The sequence below is a fragment of the Alligator mississippiensis genome, chromosome 16 (assembly GCF_030867095.1).
Source record: "Alligator mississippiensis isolate rAllMis1 chromosome 16, rAllMis1, whole genome shotgun sequence".
Lineage (NCBI taxonomy): Eukaryota > Metazoa > Chordata > Crocodylia > Alligatoridae > Alligator > Alligator mississippiensis.
In genome coordinates this window covers 30,133,337-30,153,598 of record NC_081839.1, presented here as the reverse complement: position 1 = coordinate 30,153,598, position 20,262 = coordinate 30,133,337, and the positions used below count along the sequence as shown (strand labels likewise).

General features: G+C 48.0%; 1 protein-coding gene across 5 annotated transcripts in view; it reads left to right on the top strand.

Annotated features, from left to right (window-relative positions):
• GRIK4 (glutamate ionotropic receptor kainate type subunit 4) overlaps positions 1 to 20,262 on the top strand; it is a 282,987-nt gene that overhangs the window by 173,142 nt on the left and 89,583 nt on the right. For 3 of the 5 annotated variants that reach the window (XM_059719504.1, XM_019487321.2, XM_006259689.4), the window contains exons 3-5: positions 982 to 1,146; positions 10,565 to 10,662; positions 15,072 to 15,237. In XM_059719504.1, the coding sequence (XP_059575487.1) occupies positions 982 to 1,146; positions 10,565 to 10,662; positions 15,072 to 15,237 (429 nt within the window). Of the gene's footprint in view, positions 1 to 981; positions 1,147 to 9,706; positions 10,168 to 10,187; positions 10,289 to 10,564; positions 10,663 to 15,071; positions 15,238 to 20,262 lie in introns of those variants that run through there. The other 2 variants (XM_019487322.2, XM_059719503.1) reach the window with 2 other exon arrangements.

The window sequence follows — 20,262 nt, the reverse complement described above, 5'->3', positions numbered from 1 at the left end:
GCTGGTCTCAGCACTGCACAGAGACTTTATCAAATGAACGAAGCATGTTTTTGATGCACTCTTGTGCGTGCGCCTGTGCTTGTTCACTTGCTAATTGACACATCACCGTAAATCCTAAACTGTTTTCTTGGGCATTAAATACTAAACTGGGCCCTGATTGAAGTGGACAAACCGCAGCTTTATGATTTTTGTATTCTAGTAACATTTAGGAACTGCAATCAGGAATCTCCAGGTGGGAGCTTAGGCGCTGCGCAGGCAAGGAACAGACACTCTTGAGGCAGGGAGCTCACAAGCGATGCCTTGGGGCAGGGTGCTGGGCTGGATGATCTCCCAAGGTCCCTTCCAGCCCTAATGTCTATGAAATTTGGTAGGCACTAACAGGTGGGCATAACAGGTAAAGATGGCTGTGAGGGGCAGTAATAAAATGAATGGACTTCGGTAGATACGATGAAGGAACAGCTCATCCCATGCCTGAGCAATGCCTGTTGGGGGCAAGCAATTTTGGTGGGACGTAAGCTTGGTACTCGGTTTGAAAGGACAAGCATTGCGACAGGCACCCTAGAGAAACTGTGGTATGTCCATCCTTGGATGTTTTCAAAAGCAGATTAGATAGTTGGCTGGGATGGTTTAGTCGGGGATGATCCTGCCTCGAGCAAGGGGCTGGACTAGACGATCTTGTGAAGTCCCTTCCAGCCCTACTTTGCTATGATCCTATGGATGGCTCTGGTTACAGAATTGGGACCCCACTGAGTGATGTAATCCTCCCGAATTAGGTGATTCAGGCATCCCTGCAAATAGAGAAACCTACTGTTGCCAACGCCAGTGGTAAAACACACCATGGAAAATGGACTCTTTCCTCTCTCTCTCTCTCTCTCCCCCCTAATCCTTTCACTTCCTCTGCCTACTGACTCGCCAGGTTTTATTCTCGGTTCTGCCAATTTTTCCAGTCCTTCCTTACTGAGCTGTGCTTTTGTTTTCCAGCTGCCATTCTGGATGACCCGATGGAGTGCAGCAGAGGGGAGAGGCTGTCAATCACCCTGGCGAAGAATCGGATCAATCGGGCCCCAGAGCGAGCAGGAAAAGCCAAAGTGGAGGTGGACATTTTTGAGCTGCTGAGAGACAGTGAATATGAGACAGCGGAAACCAGTATGTACCTGCTGGGCCTTGAACCTTTCCTTTTCCTGTCGGTCTCCAAGTGGGGGTTCCCCGCAAGAGCATCCTTCCTTAGACATCAGCTGGTCTGAGTCTGCAGCGGTGCTTGCCCCCAAAAAACAGTCCCATTCATGAGATCAGTGTGGCTTTTCTCAGGAAAAGACAGTACCCTGTTATAAGCATCTGAACGATCACAAAACCTGTTAGTGTATCGAGTGCTTCTCCAGCTATAACAGTGTCCTAAAGACAGTTCTGCTGTAGTGACCAAGTGTGTGGCAGGCTTGCTGGCATCCTAGTGGGATTCACCTGTGCTGGATAGCAGATGGGGCGGTATCCTTTTACATAGTTTGGGGGTATTTTAGGGCTGCTCCCCTCTTCTCTGCACACTGTCATCCTTCTAAAGTTTAATGCCCATCCTTTTATCACGTATAGATTTGGCTTGCTTGCAGAATTTCCCCTGCAGAGCTGTCTAAAGGTTTAAGGCAGGCTCAGAAAGCAGGGAGGGGAGCAAGCATTGCCCAGTGGAGAGAGCATAAGTCTGGGATTTGGGAGTCCTGAGTTCTCATCCCCTAGTTTATGGCTGTCTGTGAGCAAAGTGACTTCCTTCCCTGCTCTATGCCTGGGGGTGCCTATACACATGCAGCGAAGCTGCTGTAATGTGCTGTAATCACAACATGTCTGAGCAGGCTTGATTAATTGAGTCTGCTTAAGTGTGGTAATAGTTGCACTCCAGCAGACTCTAGCATCATATGTATCAGTGTCCCCGTGCTGGAAAATGGCAGTGGGGATGCTGATACACATGATGCTTTAATTAGAATGGCTCTAATTAAAGCACCCCTCTCTCTCGGAGAACATCTATAAACACCCTCATCTGTAAACTGAGGATGCTGCTACTGTCTTCCTTGCTAAAACCTTTTGGAAATGAACTGATGTAAAGCACTAAACAAGAACTAGGTAATGTTGGTTTGAATTGACTCGTTTCTGAAATGCTGCTTAGCCCTGAGTTGGGCAAAGAAATGCAGCAGCTCTCCTTCTGCATTTCTCAACAGTAGCTGCCAAGGGGTTGTGTATACCAGAATAGGTGGTGCCTAAGCTCTCTTTCTAGAGGCAGTATACACAGCCTGGGGGTGTGCATTTCCCAAATGCGAACAGTTCTCTGATCTAGATGCTCTCTAAAGGGTTTTGTCTTTAGACATGAGCTCATCCAGTCTGCATCCATTACTAAAACCTGTCTATTTGACTAATATACTAATGTTCTCAGAGGCCTTCAAGGTTTTTTGGGTTTTTTTGTTTGATTATTTTTGCTTCCCGCGTCAGGGAAAATCTCTCCCTAGTCCCAATAAAAATTAAACCCAAAAAATGGCTCTAAGGGCTGCCTCTTGTAGAAAAAGTCCTATAGAAATCAAAAGGCTATGATCACTTCTCCACAGCAAATTGTTAAGCCATCTCATATAATCCTATAACAGGGCTATAATTCCCTATTGCAAATGAGTTCTAAAAGTCTATAGAAAAGATATAAAGTTATATAGGCTTTTAGAGTGATTTCTGAGCAACGCTCTCTAATGGCTGCAGAACCAGGTTGGTTGTACTTCTGTGTAGTTCTGCTGGGCTATCCCGTAGGATATGATAACAGCTTCCTAAAATTATCTTCAGTGCTGCTCTTCCGAGCCTTTGGGTTTGATTCTCAGCAGTCCTGAGTGGTGTCCATGTCCATTAGGTTCAAAGGGAGTCCTGGCACTCGGCACTTCAGAGCAGCAAGCCTCGTGATAATTCACTGAAGGGACCATCGTGCCCGTTAGCATGTGAGGTGGAGACACGAGTCCTTGATTCCCCAAATAAGAAATTAGGCTATTTATAGAACCGTTCCTCCGCATTCAGTTAATAATGTGTATTGCAGAAAGTTCCTGGATGTCTATCTATAGAGCCCATCACCCGTGAGACAGTTAAGGTTAAAAACTTCTCCTACAGCATCTCAAGGAGAAGTTTTGAAATGGTCTTCCTCTGCCTTTGCTTCTTGAACTCTGTAACGGGGGTCCGGCTTGTGCCCTGTTCTGGGTCATCGCAGCTGATTAAAGAGTGTCCCCAGTCACATGTCTGTTCAGTTGATCCTTTGCCCAAGTGGAGCATCAGTCACACGCGTGCCCTCTGGCCTGCCCAGATATACCCATCCCGGGCAGAGCAGAGGACACGGGTTGAACAGACAGACCTGGCAGCCAGGGTCCAGCTTCCATGTGTGCCTCCTCATCTATCCCTCACCCTCTCTGCTGTTATTAGCAGGAGAGGAAACGTGGACAATGTGTTGCTTCCCTCTATTGTTTGTTCTGCTTCTCCTCCTTGCCACATCTCTTGAATTTGATGTCAGCATTTTCCATTCATTCCTTTATTTGCGTGTTTAGTACCGATCTCCTTCTCGCATCGTGTGTGGGTGAACGTGGTAATGATCTTGTCCCGGATTCCCTTGTTCCTTACAGCAATGTAGAGCTAATCGCAACTTTTCTGATGGCACCTTTTGTTTCTAGTTGAAAATACCAATTTGTTGAAACCAAAACATTTCATAGACATTTGGTAGAAACTTGCTGATTTCGGCAAAATGCTGTGTGGGAGGGGCGGGGGAGTAATACGGCTTCCTGAAAAGTTAGAAAGGTTTCCAGTTTAAAACACTTTTATTTATTTTTTTTTATATTAAATAATTGAATATAAAAAAGTAGACGTTGGAACAAAATGCTTTGATATGATCAAAAGGAAGCAATTTCTTTCTTTGGAATTTCATTTGACAGCACCTTTTCCATTGTTTTATTGCAAACAAGGACAAGAAAGAAATTATGAAATTGCAGCATTTCCTACAAAATGGAAAATTTGCTTTCTGCCCCTCCCTACTCTCACAGTAAAGTTACTCTTGATTTACACCAATATTAAAAGCGAATCAAGCCCCTTAAAATGAAAGGTTTCTTTACTTCTTGAATACCTGACTTCTCAGCTCTAACACAGCCGTAGCAGTTGTCATTGCATGTCACATTAATGAAAGTAGTTTCGATGTTTTAACCTATGACTGCGGAGCTTTTATACATGTCTTTAATACCGCTTTCAGATTTCACACCTTTTGAATTACTCCTAAATATCACAGCTAGTATGTTTAGCTAACTGATTCTAGGAATGTCGCTATTACATCCAAACAGTGACACTTTGCATGCAATTAGCATTTTAAGAGAAGAAAGACTTTTTGTGGGTTGCTTTTTATTTTATTGTAAAGCAATTTTCCATTTTTTAATGGTTGAGTCAGGGATCTTAACATAAGTTGCTGCAAAATTGTGATTCCTAGAACAGATAAAAAACTTTGTGGACAAACTCGCACATGGATTTGATTAAGACCTGTTCATTATCTATCTAAAAGGAGGTGGAGGCAAATAAATATATTGGCTGTTCTTGTAAGAAAGCATCTGCGTATCACTATTTTGAAGTAATCCCATAGTGAAAGGATTATGGACAGGGCTTGTTTTTTTTCATTGCAGCTAAAGCCTGTTTACTCCATGTCTTATATCCCCAAATTCCTTTATAGGGATCCTAAACGGTCTGTTTAATGACTTTCTTCCTCTTAAAGTCCAAGAAGGGACACATTTCCCGCTCATCAGTCTATGGTCTTCAGCATGTGGCAGCTTCTAAGGATCTTCCTTCTGCTAATCCAAACACCTTCAGATGTTTCATCAGCTAAAATGAGTAACTAGAGGGGTTTTGGCTTTAACCTGTACACAGAAGTCTTTCTGAGTGTTTAGGGGATGCCTTCATTTGAGCAAGTGGGCTCACATGGGATAGTGGCTCTGCTGTCTTTGCTGCAATCCTGACTGATGCTCGTGCACTCAACAGCCAAGCACGATCAGCAGCTGGGTTCAGGATGCTGCCAGACAGACAGCATGTAGAGAGCGCTGCAGGAAGCAGCACTGACGACTTCCAATGGGTGACGACCTCACTTCGGAGACCGCACCCTAGTATGGTTCGGGGTTCATTGGTTTCCCATAATTCAGGAAAAAAACCCACAGTCTGGTCATTTAAAAAACCCTGACACGTTTCACAAAAGTCAGGATGCTAATTCCCAGCCAAATTCCAGTTGGGATAATTGGATTCAGGATTCTCCTTGTCTTCAACTGTTCTTGCTGTTGCATACAGCACCAGAGACTGGAGCACGTCGCGGTGGGCAAAGAGAGAGTATACCTCTGAATTTGCAAAGTGCTCTGAGATTCTTGTATACGAAAGCTGGTATCTTTAATATACAGACCGCACAGGAATTGTTACCTCTTCCTAATACACATCTAACTGATGTCTTATAGCTCTGTGAGCAGAGATGCTCATATTTCCAAACTTTGAGTATCTCTTTAGGCCCTGATTCAGCAAAGCAGAGTGGGATGCGCCTGTATCAAATGATGAGCTCCAGTTTGCATTATGCATGAAGGCACCCTATTGTAATGTATCCCAGGCAACTGTCTCACCTAGGAAATTGGCTTGATAGGTGTATATAGACCTCATCAAGGCAATAGTCAGGGCATATCACCTTTGAATGACTGTTAGCTACTGGCCTGACCCTATGGGAAAGTGGTCTTTTCTTCATCAGGGCCAGTGTGACTAGGGGTGGGAACGGGAGCTTTCCACTGAGAGGCTACTTTTAAAAGGCAGGGTGCTGCTCTGTGTGGATATCTGACTGTTTCCAGACACATGGCCAGAAGACCTGTAGGAGTGTGAGGACAGGAGAAATATCAACACCTCTGACTTGCAAGAAAGCATGAGGTGAGGCTGGAAGGGGGACCCATTTTGTATTTTGTATTCGAAGATCTGTAACACTCAAGTATTTGAAGGGTACAGCGTCTGTTGCTGAGAGAGTCATATACTAGGCTTGTATGTCAGAAGGTCCCGGGCACTGATTTTGAGGTTTGTAGTGGCTGAGTGAGCCACTTACATCCTAAATGGTGCACCAGACTGTGAGTCTGAGCCTGGGGGTGTTCCCTGGAGTCCACAGCTAGGAACAGCGACTGAAAGTCTACTTAGATTGAATTGTGTTGGAAGCAGATGGGATACAGTACTGGGTCTATTTGCAATGGACTGGTGACAGTACAGTGGAGGCTGTACAACCTGCTTAGCCTTAGCTATGTGGAAGTGTATTACCGAATTGGAGCCACAATGTGCAACGCTTAGGAAGCTCGGCTCAGGTTGTCCAGCAAAGATGGGGCCAACCCTGCCCCTTGGATCCCTCTACTCTGACATATGAGATGGTTGGCTGCAAGTCAGCATTGGGACCTTGTGGTCCCAGGCGGTATGCTCCCCAAACCTGGGTGCATGCTTCTAGGCAGAACATGCTGTTGTACCCTGGCAAAAAGGTGGTGTGATACCGTGAGGAGCAAGTCTAGAAGTTTAGCCTTGCCTTGGTATGTCCGGTGTGATGATGGTTTCAGCCAGGGCCTTAATATATGCCAGTTATAACATTTCTTCTGATTGAATCCATTTTCCAGGCGAGATCATTGAAGGTTTCAATTTTTCATGCATGCATGCAACCATAGTATTGGGTGTTGTATACATTTGTAAGGGAGGTAGGTGCTGGGCTAGCTCTTTGACTATCAAGAATTACAGCAGTTCACACAAGCTGAGGATCTGGTTTGGCGATTCTAGCATCTAAAACAATATCCTGGCCAGCATCCTTCATGGCAGGCTCTGTGTTGGGATCCATGGTTTTCTGGTTAGTCCATGTTGTCCTTGGGATAATGCCAGTGAAGTCAGATCACTTTTACCAGAAATGAATGTGGAGTTGTGCAGACAGCCCTGCATCCTTGCCAGCGCTTGTCTGAATACATGATGCCTGTCGATGGAGCACGGCTGAGTCTGGGTATGATTCCTCCTCCCCACTCCCATGAAGAGTAAGAGAAGCAGGCTGCATTTTGATTTAGGAAATGGCTTTGGATTACAAGAGGAGCTTCCTCAACATGGCCTAAGCCTCTGCCTCAAGGCATCTCCACTTGGTTTCCTTTTTTTTTCTTTTCTGTAATTCCGTCCGATGTTCACCCTTAGAGTGATAAGCTGCTGCTCTTTCTTCTGGCAGTTGTTGCAACTCAGTTGCTATGACTACTTAACACACTTTTTGTTCTTGGCTACCCGAGAGACAAAGGGAAAGTGCTTGCCAAACTTTCCCCTACATGCAGGACAAAAATCCCCCCCTTAGGACTTTTGCCTTATTCACACGTGTACACACGGGCGGGCGCCTGTGCCTTCCTCTTGGATGCTGGCAGGTGCCTGATACACTGCAAAATAATTGAAGGCTCCCAGCTGTCACGAGGGACTGATGAATGTTTCTAAAACAGAATGCACAGTTTGCAAATTGCTGATATTCTTAGTCAAAAAGGTCTATTGAAGAGGTGTGAGTGCCAGCAAATCTCTAAGCAAAGAGGAGAAGCAAGTGCTATATCCCTTTGAAGCTGCTGGAGAAAAAAACCCGCCACTGGTGCACTATACTGGTCTGAGAGAACAAAACCAAGGGGAGATGTGTGCATGTCATTGAGGCTTCCTGTGCCTTCCTCTTACTCCTGTCCATCAGCTCGGTAGCAACAATGGGGCTAAGTTAAGCCTTGTCACTCATTCATAGCTAGTATTTGACCAAAACTCCTTGGCTTGTATCTACAGCTGCTGGAACTGCAAGGCAGCCTCTCAGCCAAGACTACCTAGACCCAGGACAACTTGGTTTCCTACATCAGACCAGACCGGGTGCATTCAGTCCGGCAGGGCTGCTGTTTGGCCTCCTCCTTTGTCGTCTGCATCTCTGCCCAGATGATTTGACTTCCCTAGTGAGCCCCTGGGGCCCTACAAGTATAGCCTACAAGTATTATCTTTTGGTGGGCGTCTGTTGGCTGGCAGGAAATAAGGTGTTCGTTTTTTCCCCGGGGTCACAAACACCGTTTTTCAACAGAAAAGTCCAGCACTGAGTAAAACATGGCAATGAGCTGTCTTCTCGAATGCGGGGCTAGTTCCTGTAAGACAAATCATCTCTCTATGCCCTGTTGTGTGCTGCATTGTGGGCAGAAGATTTACAGTACAGCGCAGTATAACCTCATAAATCCAGCATGCTCAGGACCAAGAACCTGCCAGAAATTTAACAATTTTGGATTTTTGAAACTGGAGCGATGGCTGGTCCTGGAGCAGCGGCCGCACGTGGCGCGGCAGTGTGGGGTGGTGGATGGCGGCAGGAGCCGCTGCGTGCAAGCTTAAAAAGTGCCGGATTTTTGATAATTCCCGATTATTTTTTTTATGTGTATCCGGATTTACGAGGTTATACTGTAATACATTTACATCAGTTTTTAAAACAATGAAAAGAGAGGTCTTATTGCATGATTACATTTCCCTTCTTTACTTGGGGAGATTACTTTATCCTTGTTTTAAAAGGCATGGGGGTGGGAGGGGCTTATTTATTATTATTTTATGTTTTGTGGTTAGCTGATTTTAGGTTTAAGCTCCTCCATGTCCTCCTGAGTCGGTTAGGGTGTAAGCTGGGATGACACTTTTCATATGCCCGTGTTTCTTGGATCATTTTACAAAGATGAATTAATTAAACCATATCATTGCCTGTTAAAGCACTAGTCTCATCCCTAATTCACAGAGGGACAGAGAGGTGAAATGACTCGCCCAGAGTCACAGACCAGGTCATTAGTGGAGCTGGGACTACAGCCCAGGAGCCCTGCCTCTTATACCCTTGTTGTAGCCACTAGATGGTATAACTTCATAGATTTAAGGCCACAAAGTACCGTTATAATCATCTACTTTGACCTCCTGCATAACTTAGACCTTTGACATTCATCTGTTGGTTGCCACAAAGAGCCCAGTAACTCGTTGTCAAAGGAGAATGCATATCTCTCTTTCTTTCTTTCTCTCCAAAAGACATTGAGTCTTGATTTAAAGACTTCAAGTGCTGGAGAACCCATATATCCTGTCATAAGGCTGTTCCAATGATTAACTACCCACGCTATTCAAATTGCATTCCACTTTCAGTTTTTCTGGTTTCAGCTTCCAACCCTTACATCTAGGTAATTTCCACCACCATTGTAAAGGCCTGGCTCAGATCCACACCCAGCGCCCAAAGGCAGAATCCTGTCCCAAGCCAGACAAGTCACTTGATATATGAGGGACTGTCTTTTAGATGCACGACTTCTTTGCATAAGCTAGCTCATAAACACTTGATTTTTTTGAAAGCTTTGGCAAGATGTTACTGTAGAGAAGGCAAATAACCGTGGTGAACTTAATTTCTCCCAAGTGGTGTCTGCATACCTTGCAAGCACTCGCGTTATGCTAGTTAAGCAAACATGACTGTGTATTTGCAGTTCATCTGCCTGCCTGTGTCTTTAGATGGAAGGGAGATGGGAGCGTGGTAATACTGAGTTAGCCATTTCTCCCAATGTCTTTCAAAACTCCAGTCATCCATGCCAAGTTCAGAATATCCTTCGGGGACCTCGGGGCGCAGAAATGAGGATGCTGCTGGTTTCAGTCTGTGGAGGCTTCACTCATACAAATTACTCCAGAGGAACAGTCCTGGATGGTTTGGTTGGATCTGATTTCCACCGGGGAGGCCTTCCAAGTCCCTTCAGCTCTGATTGAAAGGACAGAAAGTTACAGTATAACCCAGGAGACCAAGGGAAAAATTCAGCTTCTTCAGTTTGTCAGGGTCCTGTTAATGTTATATCAACCCTCGTGGCCTGGGTCCAGAACATTAACTGCTGCTGCACCGAGCGTACAGTAAAAACAAACTGAGAGCAATAATTTAATTCTTCTTATTACTCAGTTCTGCATAAGATGAGAGAAGAAATATATATAAGTTTGGCTGCTGCAGTATGTTGCTTTAACCTGGATTGTTCCTTGCTTAATATCATCCATAAACTTCCATGATAATTTCTTGCTGCAAAGCAGAAAAGCCTGAAAGGAGCACGTCACCGGGCAAAGGGACCCGGCTGTCTTTGGCCTTGAAGGAGGGCGGGGAGATAACAGATGTGAGAGGTTCGGAGGGGTTGGAGAATAATGTGCAAATGGCATTGGCAAGGGGCTTCTGTGGGATTGGGGGTGGCAGAGGGGAGTGTGCCACGACTTTTTAAGAGGAAACCAGCAGTGGTGATAAGAGGTTTGGAGCACATGGTGGGGACTTAACAAGGTTGGAGGTCTGTCCCATAAGACAGCTGGGCTATGGGACTAGTAGTGGGAAGCAGAGATGTTTTGAAAGTTAGGGATATGAGAATAACTTCATGAGGTTGGGGCTACAGAGACTCTTGGTTCAGCAGGGCACGGAGGCTGTGCAAGTTGATATACTTTGTGCTGTATTGCGTAGGCATCGCTGCTTGCTGGGACTCTGGATAATCGCACCTCATTAACACGTGTTTCTTCTCCGTGGTGACTCCAGTGTGCCAGATTCTGCCGAAAGGGGTGGTAGCTGTCCTGGGACCTTCATCAAGTCCGGCTTCAAGCTCTATTATCAGCAATATCTGTGGGGAGAAAGAGGTGAGTGAAACGTCCCCTTTGGGAGTCATTTTGAGCCATCACTGACCAGCGGAGCTGCCTGAGCCCACGGGGCAGGCCCACAGGGGACGAGGCTGGGAGGTTGTAACGGAGGGGCAGGCAGGGTGCGTGGGGTGATACAGTTCCCCTGACCTTGTTCACCGCAGCAGCTTCATCTCAAATCCTTCTCTCAGCCCATGTGAGCCTGAGTCCAGGGAGAATCTGGAGGCTAAAAACAATTTCCAGCCTTCCCCTCTCTGCTGGGCTCTGGATGGAGCAGTTCCCTCCTTGTCCCCACTGAGTGTTGCCTCAGTCCTTGAGGATGCAGCATCTCGCTTCTGCTTTATTAACTGCAAATGAAGTTATTATTTGCCTTCCCAGCTATCATCCCAGAAGGCATTTGTTGCCTCCAAGCTGCAAGTGCCTCCTCTGCAGATCCAGCAGGGAAGGTTTCCTGCTGCTGAATCAGTTTGTCCCTTCAAGCTGGAGTCTTCTGCGTCTGGACAGCGCTTTTTTCCCTGAGATGCCAGCCAGGATCTTGCTGCGTACTCCCTTCCTGTTGCTTTCCTCTCTCCTTTCCTGGCTCTGACTGTTGCTCTTCTCCTGACAGTCCCATCACATCTAAAGTCTCCTGCAGCTTTCCTGTCACTTCGCCTCCATTCTCGCACTCGGGTCTAACTAGTGAGTCTGCACCTATCCATCCTGGTATCTGTCTGGCTCTCCATCACCGCAGTATGTGAGCTCCTCATTCTCGCTCAATGGATTTTATCCTCGCCTCTTCCTGCAGGCTGGGGCTGGGATGTTATCCACATCTCGCACCAGGGCAATGGAGGCATCAGACATGGCCTGGGAATATCTGGGGTTCAGGTGTAAGCATTGAACCCAGAGCTCCTGAGTGCCAGTCTGGTGCCTTACCCACTAACACATCCAGCCTGTCACCCTTGTTGCATGGAAATGATCTTACCAAAATCCAGAATTCAATGCACAGATCCTCTCTCTCCTGGTCTCGTTGCCCTCCTTCCCTTTAATCTTGTTGTTTCTTGCTTCTCTCCCCACATCAACTTTTTCTCCTCTGTGTCTTGGCTCTCCCTCCCTCCTGTACTGCCACCCCCCTGGTTTTTCGAGGACCCGGCACCACCACTGAGCTTCCTCATCGCTTCCCATTGAAAAAGCTATCCGCTGCTTGGCAATTGTGAATCCCTACACAGTCTCCCCACAGCCTGTTAGATTTGTTTGCAGCCCTCCTGGACGATAACTCCCCCTTTCTGGTTTGGAGATGTTCCTTCAGTACAAACACTTTTTTATCTGTGGCCAGATTATGCACCTGATTTAATATTTTATAAACCTTGAACCGCCTTAGACTGATCTGACTTCACTCCAGGGACAAGAAATTGAGTTCTCTTCTCATAGTTCATCCCTTTAAAGCCTGATAACATCTCTCAGCCATTTAGTCAACTCTGTCTCTGGCGTCTCCAATCTCTGTGAGCATCTGAAATGGAGCACTGTAAATGGGCTGCATTCACACACCAAGCACACTCCTTTTTCCCCCTGGTATCCGAGGCAGTAGAGGCGAAAGAGATCTTCTAGAGCCAGCCCTTGACCACGGCAGGGTGGCTCCCCAGAGCGTATATTTTAATGCTTCAGCCTGTTTAAACATCTGAAACCTTCTGTACCCCAGGCAGAAACCCCTCTTCAGTAGCAGATCATGAGTGCTTTTCCTGAACATTGCGTTTAATCTGCATCACTTGGATCCAAGCTCCTGGTCTCAGCCCATCATTCATAATCTGCTGCTTCTTTCTAGAGGTACCCCGGCACCAAAACTTGCATGCTGTGGAGTTCAGCTCCAGCCTTAGTGGTCTCTTTCTTGGGCGCTCTCACTTGCGCTGACATCAGTTAGGAGCAATTCATTATAATTTGTCTTGCAGGAGCACCTAGAGACCCCAAACAAGGCCAGGGTTTCTCTTTTGCTGGGCTTGTAAGGGAAGCTCTGCCTCAGGAGCTCACAGTCCAAGTTCTGTTACCCACCCACCCATTTTACAGACAAGGAATTGAGGCAAAGAGAGATGAAGCCGCTTGCTCCAGGTCGCACAAGCAGCCTGTCAGAACTGGTAATGAACTATTCATTTCCTGAGTCACAGTCCAGTGCCATCACCAAAAGACCGGCTTTTTTTCTCTAGTGAAGTCAGTGCTATTATTCTGGTGCACATAAGGAAAGAGTCAGACTTCTTGATTTTTATCCTGGGTGAGGAAAAGACCTGGATCAAAGCAACCATCCACTGTGAGGCTGGAGCCTGCCTCCTTTGGAGATCACAGGCTGCTTGTGACTGGTTCTCATGTACACCTGTGTCTGAGCATCTCTCTCTCCTGTTAGCAATCTTTGCTGCAAGCTTCAGACTCCATATGACTTCAGAAACGATCAACAAGCCCATTCTGTAGATGCCCCGGCTGCTTAGGTTAGAGGAATTTGCCTTTAGCTTACAGTCGGCTTCTCTCCTGTTAATGGAGCCCCGGATGAGGGCTGCAGAGTGAAATCAAGGAAGATAGCAGCTTATTACTCTTTAACTTTTCGATTACTAACAAAACAGCTTATGCCTTCAATAAAGCAGCCATCACAGCCCACTAACAGCCTTCCCCAGGAGGAGAAAGCTCGGAAGAGTGGGGCGATAGCCTCCGGAAACTCTGATAATGGAAGTAAAGAGGAGTTGACACCCTCCTAATGAAGCAGAGCCAGATGTTTCCCTTTGCTGTGTGCTATTTCTTCCAAATAATTAATTCTGCCAGAACAACAAAAATAATTTTTCCCATCCAGCTGGCCCTGGCCACCTTTCCCACCTTCCTGCTGCGTCCTCCCCATGTCCCTAAGCGTATGCCCAAGTCCGAACGGAGGCAGCTCTCTGCCCGCTCTTCCTCAGCGCTGGCTTGTTCCACATTGTCTGCGTTCCCTGGGATTCACTACCCTGCTTCTGCCTTTGCCTTGATTTATTAATGGCAAATGAAATATTATTAGGGCTGGGAGGGATGATCCCACTGGATTTTCTACCTTACAGTAGCCTGTTCCTTCTCAGCAGATCAAAAGGCCCAAAGCTTCTGATTGCTGCAACTGTTCCTCTTCCTCCTGGGAGTTGCCGGCATCAGGTCATCTTGTTCCTCTTTCTTGTAGCCTCCTAAATGTCTGGGGGTAGGTCTCCACTAATTGCTGCATGTGCAGCTTTAATCTAGCTAACAGGGGTACTAATAGCAATGAAGCCGTGCGTGGTGGTGAGGTTCCAGTGTGGACTCCGTAAGCCCCGCTCAGGACCACACAGATACCAGTGGGGGCTCTTAGCCCCTGCTAAAGTCAGAGCTGCTATAGCTTTGTTGCTCATGGTACCCAAGCTGGCTAGATTATACTAACTCAGCACACCTACACCTCCCTTTACAGTGTAGCATCCCCTTACCGCTGCTCTTGCTGCTGACCTTTGCTAAAGAACCTCAGCTAGGCCCTTCCTCATCCATCTCCTAAAGCCGCCAGCCAGGTTCTTGTTCATAGAATCACAGAAAATGAGTGTTGGAAGGGACCTTAGGAGGTCACATCTAGCCCAACCCCTTGCTCAAAGCAGGGCCATCCTACTATATCATCCCAGCCAAGGTTTTGTTGAGCTGGGCCTTAAAAACCTCCAAGGATGGAGACTCTGCCACCTCTCTAGCTAACCCATTCTAGTGCTTCACCACTCTCCTAGTGAAAGAGTTTTTCTTAACATCCAACCTAAACTTCCCTTGCTGCCACTTGAGCACATTGCTCCTTGTCCTGTCATCTGCCCCCACTGAGAACAGTTCAGCTCCATCTTCTTTGTAACCACCCTGCCAGGACTTAAAGGCTGCTATTAAATCCTCTCTTGATCTTCTCTTCTGCAGACTAAATAAGCCCAGTTCGCTCAGCCTCTCCTCACCAGTCATGTCCCCCAGCCCCCAAACCATATTCATTTCTCTCTGCTGGATTCTCTCCATTGTGTCCACACCCTTTCTGTAGTGCGGGGCCCAAAACTGGACACAGGACTCCAGATGTGGCCTCACCAGTGCAGAATAGAAAGGCATAATCACTTCTCTCAATCTGCTGGCAACGCTCCTACCAGTGCAGCCCAGGATGCTGTTAACCTTCTTGGCAACAAGGGCACACTGTTGACTCATACACAGCTTGTTGTCGCTGTAACCCTCAGGTCCTTTTCTGCAGAGCTGCTGCTTAGCCACTTGGTCCCCAGCCTTGTTGCTGTGACGATCTTGCAAAAACCTTGCTCCTCTGTCCCAGCAGAGCGTTCCTGGGACATTTTTTCTCTCTTGCCTCCTCCCTTTTTAGCAGTGAATTGACAGCTCCTTACTGATGTTGTCCTGCAGCTGACCTTGCTTGCTTTTTCTCTCTGTCCTTTTTCATTCAGGTCCCTCATTTCAAAGTGGCCCCAGAAGAATTCCTCAAGTTCCAGTTCCAGCGATTCACCACCTTGAACCTCCATCCCAGCAACACAGACATCAGTGTGGCTGTTGCTGGGATCCTGAATTTCTTTAACTGTACCACTGCCTGCCTCATCTGTGCCAAAGCTGAATGTAAGTCACTCCAGCCTGAGTTAAACCCCCACTGGTCCTGATTTCCTTTCATTTTATCTTTTCCCACATCTTTCGGCACCTCCTGCTGTGTTAAAAAGGCCTCTCTCTACCTTCCACTGCTGGCGGTGAAATCCCTCCTGAGAAGGGCAGTGGTGATTGCAGAAGGCTTGTGCTCCCCCCCCCCCCCCCCCCCCCCGATTACAAGGGTATAAATGAAACCATTTGTCTAAAGGTGGGGTCCATTCAGTCCACTGTGGGGCAAAATGGGGACTTGGCAAAAGCAGCAGCCAAGGAGGAAGCCTGCAGACAGGAATGTGCACAATGATCCCAAATCTCCATGTTTTCCAGCAGCTGTGTATGCAGCAGTTGGGGGACAGGGAACAATCATTGGCTGCTTGTCTTATTTGATGCTTGAAAGAGCGTTTTGTCTGGTGGATGGCTTCCCACAATGGAGACAGGTCGAAGGCCAATTTCTGAGAAAGCACCTTTTCATTTACTTAGTTAGCAAATGGGTCTTTTGCAAGCACGTCTTTCTCAGACTCTGCACTGTTTGTGATCTAAATGGGGCACGTGCAGGACCTGTCTAATGTCCAGCATCTTCTGCACAGCTCCACATCTGTACCACCCTGCTTGTACTGACCTGCATGTGCCAGTCACTGCAGCTGTATGCCTGCCCATGTGCAGCCACACTTCTGAGCCCTTTTTCCTTAGACCCCTCCTCTGGTTAACACCCCAGCATAACCGCATTGGCGTGCCCGCAGCCACTTTGAATTCATACTGCTGCAGAAGGAAGGAGGTGACCTCTTAGCATGCAGACCATGACGTGGGTGAATCTGAGGCAAAGTGCAGGTCCCCAAAGCCTCGGGCTCTCTCATGTTTGGCTCCTGCAGGGATGCTCCAGGCCAGGAGAGTCCTTGCCTTTTCCAGGCATCCACAGGGGACTAGATACACGGTTGGCAGAAACAGCAAAACCCAATTGACTTCAGTGCATCCGCTCTGCTTTACACCAGCCATGGGATCTGGCCCAAGCCGTGCACCACGCTGTGTTCATGTCGTAGCTGGAACCCTCACTGGCATTTTCAGACATCATTTTTTGGCTGTGACCATTTAACACTGAAATTAGCCTTCCTTTTTTTCCCTTGTGTGCAGCATTTTCACATCTCCCGCTCCCCTCCCCTTCTCCCCCTGTGCTGACACACGGTCCAGTACACACCCTCTGGGGCACCGGGGCCCGTCGGCACACATCTGCATACACACGCGTCCTCCCGACTACATGCCGACACACACAGGTGCCTTTCACTTAATTCAGTCCCTAGTTAATTTGATCCTTCATTTAACTGGATCGAAAAATCTCGGGAACCAAATCGTTGGCTTTAAAATAACATGATGTCCGCCCTTTAATTGAATCAATGTGTTATGCTTTAATCAGGAATTACTAGATAATTCAGTTGCAAGAGGGAGTCACCAGTTAGGGCTAGGACATGCCATTTGGCCATAAGCCTCAAGTACAGGTGAAGCACGAAGCCACCCTGGGTCCAGAAGACCACTACAGTCCCCCTCCTCCCCACCCTACTTGTTTTCTTCATGTAGAGAGCCAGCCTTAGCACTGGCCGGTCCCCTGGCACAGACAGTTTGCTAGCCAATGTGGAGAGAAAAGATTGGGCTGTAGTCTCTTACTTGGAGGAAGTCTGAGCACCTTGAGCAGAGGGAGTGCTATTAAATACTGTCTTGGACTGCAGCGAGCCCCATCCACCATATTCAGTTATATGCTAGATGGGGCTCTTTGCATCCTCCTGCTTCTGCTCCCAGTCTTGCCCCACCTTATAGGACATGTCTGCATTGCCTTCATGCAATGACACTTGGACACTTGCCTTCCCACCTTAGAGCGGTCCTAAGCACCTAAGCAAACAGGGAAGGACTGTGCCAGGCACAGAGCTATGCCTGTATAAATCCAGTGTAACAGCAGGAGAAATTCGGCTGCATGACTTTGTTTCTTGTCTCTAGGGAGTATTGTGTAGGATAATTCTCCAGGGCTTGCAAAGTGCTTTGAGACTCCATACAGGAAGGTTCTGCATGGCTCTCTAAAGCCTATAGCAATAAAAGACAGCAACAGCTAAAAGCTACCAAGACTGCAGGTCTAACTGCAGTTGCACCCTGAGGGTCATAGAGAAAACAAGGCAACCTGCCCAATCCCATCCATGCAATAGGGCACAGAGCAGATGAGGAGTGGGTTGAGCCAAAGGGGAAGACAGTGCATGGACCCCTAGCTGCCTGTGTGTAATTCTAATTGGTGCCCACATGCTTGTTGCTACCGCTGTGCACACAAATGCATGCCATTGTGTGCCAGCCTAACACCCAGTGCACAGTGCTTACTCTGTGCACAGGGGCCAGAGGGGGAACTTGCACTCTCGTGCATCCATACTGATCCTTATTTCTTGTTTCCTCTGTTCTGTTGCATTTGATCACAAGCTTTGGTCTGTCAGGGTGTCGGTGTGGGAGTGCCCCAAAGCCAAAATGACCACTTGGGAGATGCATGAAGCCAGGTGAATTTGGTTTGAGCGCAGGACTGGGTGGTAAGACTCATTGGTTCTGTACCTAGCCTTTACTGATTTACACTGTGACCTTGGCAAAAGCACATCTCTCCTCTGGGGGCCAGTTGCTTTTACACTAAAAGAAAACAGTAGCCCCATGCTTCAAGGCTCCTACTGGTTGCCTGCTGGGATTTGGAGGCAACCCCCCCTTTAAAGCATGATTTGGCTATTTGAGAAGAGGAAGGAGGGAAGGGGGTGGTTGCTAGCTTCTGAACCAGTAGATATTGGCTGTGGCTAGAGGTGGGAGGCTGGCTGGGATACATTGGTGCTCCTAATGATCCTGAGAATCTCTGTCTGGTGGATAGGTCCTGCTCATTCATTCAGGATCAAACCAATCACCAGATTTGGATCAGGAAAGTATTTCCCCCTCTTGGGGCTGCTGGGGACTTTGCCTCCTTCTGTAGCATAGGATCATTTGGGCATCTTCCACCTAATCAGTTCCCTGGCATTGCAGTGGACCAGTGCATTGGCAGTACCCTTGTCTCCTCTCTTGCTCTTTTCTCTGGCACGTTGTAGGTTTTGGTTGGGGCTGTGATGTGTAAGGGGCTGCAGGCAGTTGTCTGCAAAGGCAGGGGCTCAACCTGATCGTCAGGGAGATCCCTTCCAGTCCTGAGTCCCTAAATAGGAATAAATCTTCCAAGTCAGTGGAACCATGCTGGTGTAAAACCAATGCAATAGTGAGCAGGATCAGGCATGCATGCAAAAAAACATGGAGTTAGGGCAATCCCACATCTTCCTCCCTGACGCATGGTCAAGCCCGGTAGCTAAATCCAGGAGAGCAGAGAGAAAATCCACAAGTCCAGACTCTTCTCTTACCAGCCACGTTTCTCTAATGCAGGCCTGCACTGCAATCCTTGCACAGATGGGGAAAGCGAGGCAAAAAGAGCCTTGACCCCTTATCTCTGACCCCGTTGTCTCCTGTATGCACTTATGTGCCTAGATGTGAGCACAAGGCAGGTGCAGGTGGTCTGGGAGACCTCTTCGGCAAGTGGTGGCATGAACGGCGCTGCTCTCACAGCCCACAACCGATCCTGCCTCTCCGCGCCCGGTGGTTCCTCGTTTCTGCACTTCAAAGCTGCCAGAAGGGGCCTACAAGCCCTTGCTCATGTTCAGCCTGTAAAACAGCCTTCTGAAGTGTCAGTCTGTCAGCATCGGGCGTTTCACGCTCCCGTGTCATCAGAACAAAAGGGAATCTCTTTAGATAATAGAATCCTCCTTCCATGTGACAAGAGGAGGGAAAGCAGGAAGCTGATGGGGCTACAGGTAAGGTGGAGCGTGCTGGAAATAATAATTTGGTTGAGCCAAGGGAAAGGAAATCAAAAGCCTTCACCCCGTTCCCCCCCTCCCCTCTCCTCACTGTGCCTGATCTGGTTTGGAAAGCTTTCAGTCGGGCTGAGCTCTGCGACCTGCAGGACTGTCAGAGCTGTCTACCTCCGCTTGATGGGCTGGGGGAGCAGCAAGGGGAGGGGGCGAGGTGCCTGTGAAAGGCAGTAGTGCAGTGGGGAGGCATCAAAATGGGAAAACTTAATCGAAAGCAGCAGCGAGGGTCTGGCATGAACTGCGGTTCCACAGCTGGGCTGGGGGCTGCTTTCCAGCGCCTCATTAAAGCAAGGCTGAGATGTGCAGGCCATTAGACTTGAGGAGCCAGGTCTAATTGTATTATGTGGGATTGAGATTCAACACATGGTAAGTGGTTCCAGGGGCCTCGGCTGGCTGGCTTGCCTTCTTGCTTGCTTTTTCAATTTCTCCTGGTGACTTTGGGCCCATTGCATGGGCCAGACCTGGTGTAGGTCACCCGCGCTCCTCTAAGCTAGCTGGGGAGTAGTGGTGGAGCTGTGTTTCTCAAGCTGTCCGGGGGGGTACAGCTAGGATGACTGGCCCAGCCGTGCTGTCCCACGTGCTGAAGACTGCAAGTTCACTGTTCAGCCATAAAAACATGAGGATCCTCTTCTGTCACTCAGTGGCCAAGCATCAGCTGCCGTTGCTCACCTTCCCCTTTCCACTGGAGGGAAGGGCCCTGCTTCCTCCACTTCCATGCATGTTAATTCACTCAGAACAAAATCCCCTAGCGTGCGCCTCGATGCCTGTCTTCCTATTCCTGCGCCCACGTTGCTGCTTACTTGCAATGGCCCTGGAGAGCGACAAAGCAGCAGGCTGGATGCCGTGCAAGCAGACTCCCCTGAGTAACCTCCCGCAGCTGGCTCCCAGCTCTTGAGCTAGCTGATGAGAAAGCAGGCTTCTTCTATCCTCCTGGTGCCATGCAGTGCTCTGTATTGATGGGGACACCGACAGCCTGAGAGAGGCTAACGTGTTCCTGCAGCCGCATGGAGGGACTGCGAGAGTCGTTTCATTTAGCCATCACAAGATGTGAAGCTCACTCGGGGCTGTCTGCGCCCTGCTCCTGGCAGGCAGGAGACGCGGCTTTAACACTTTG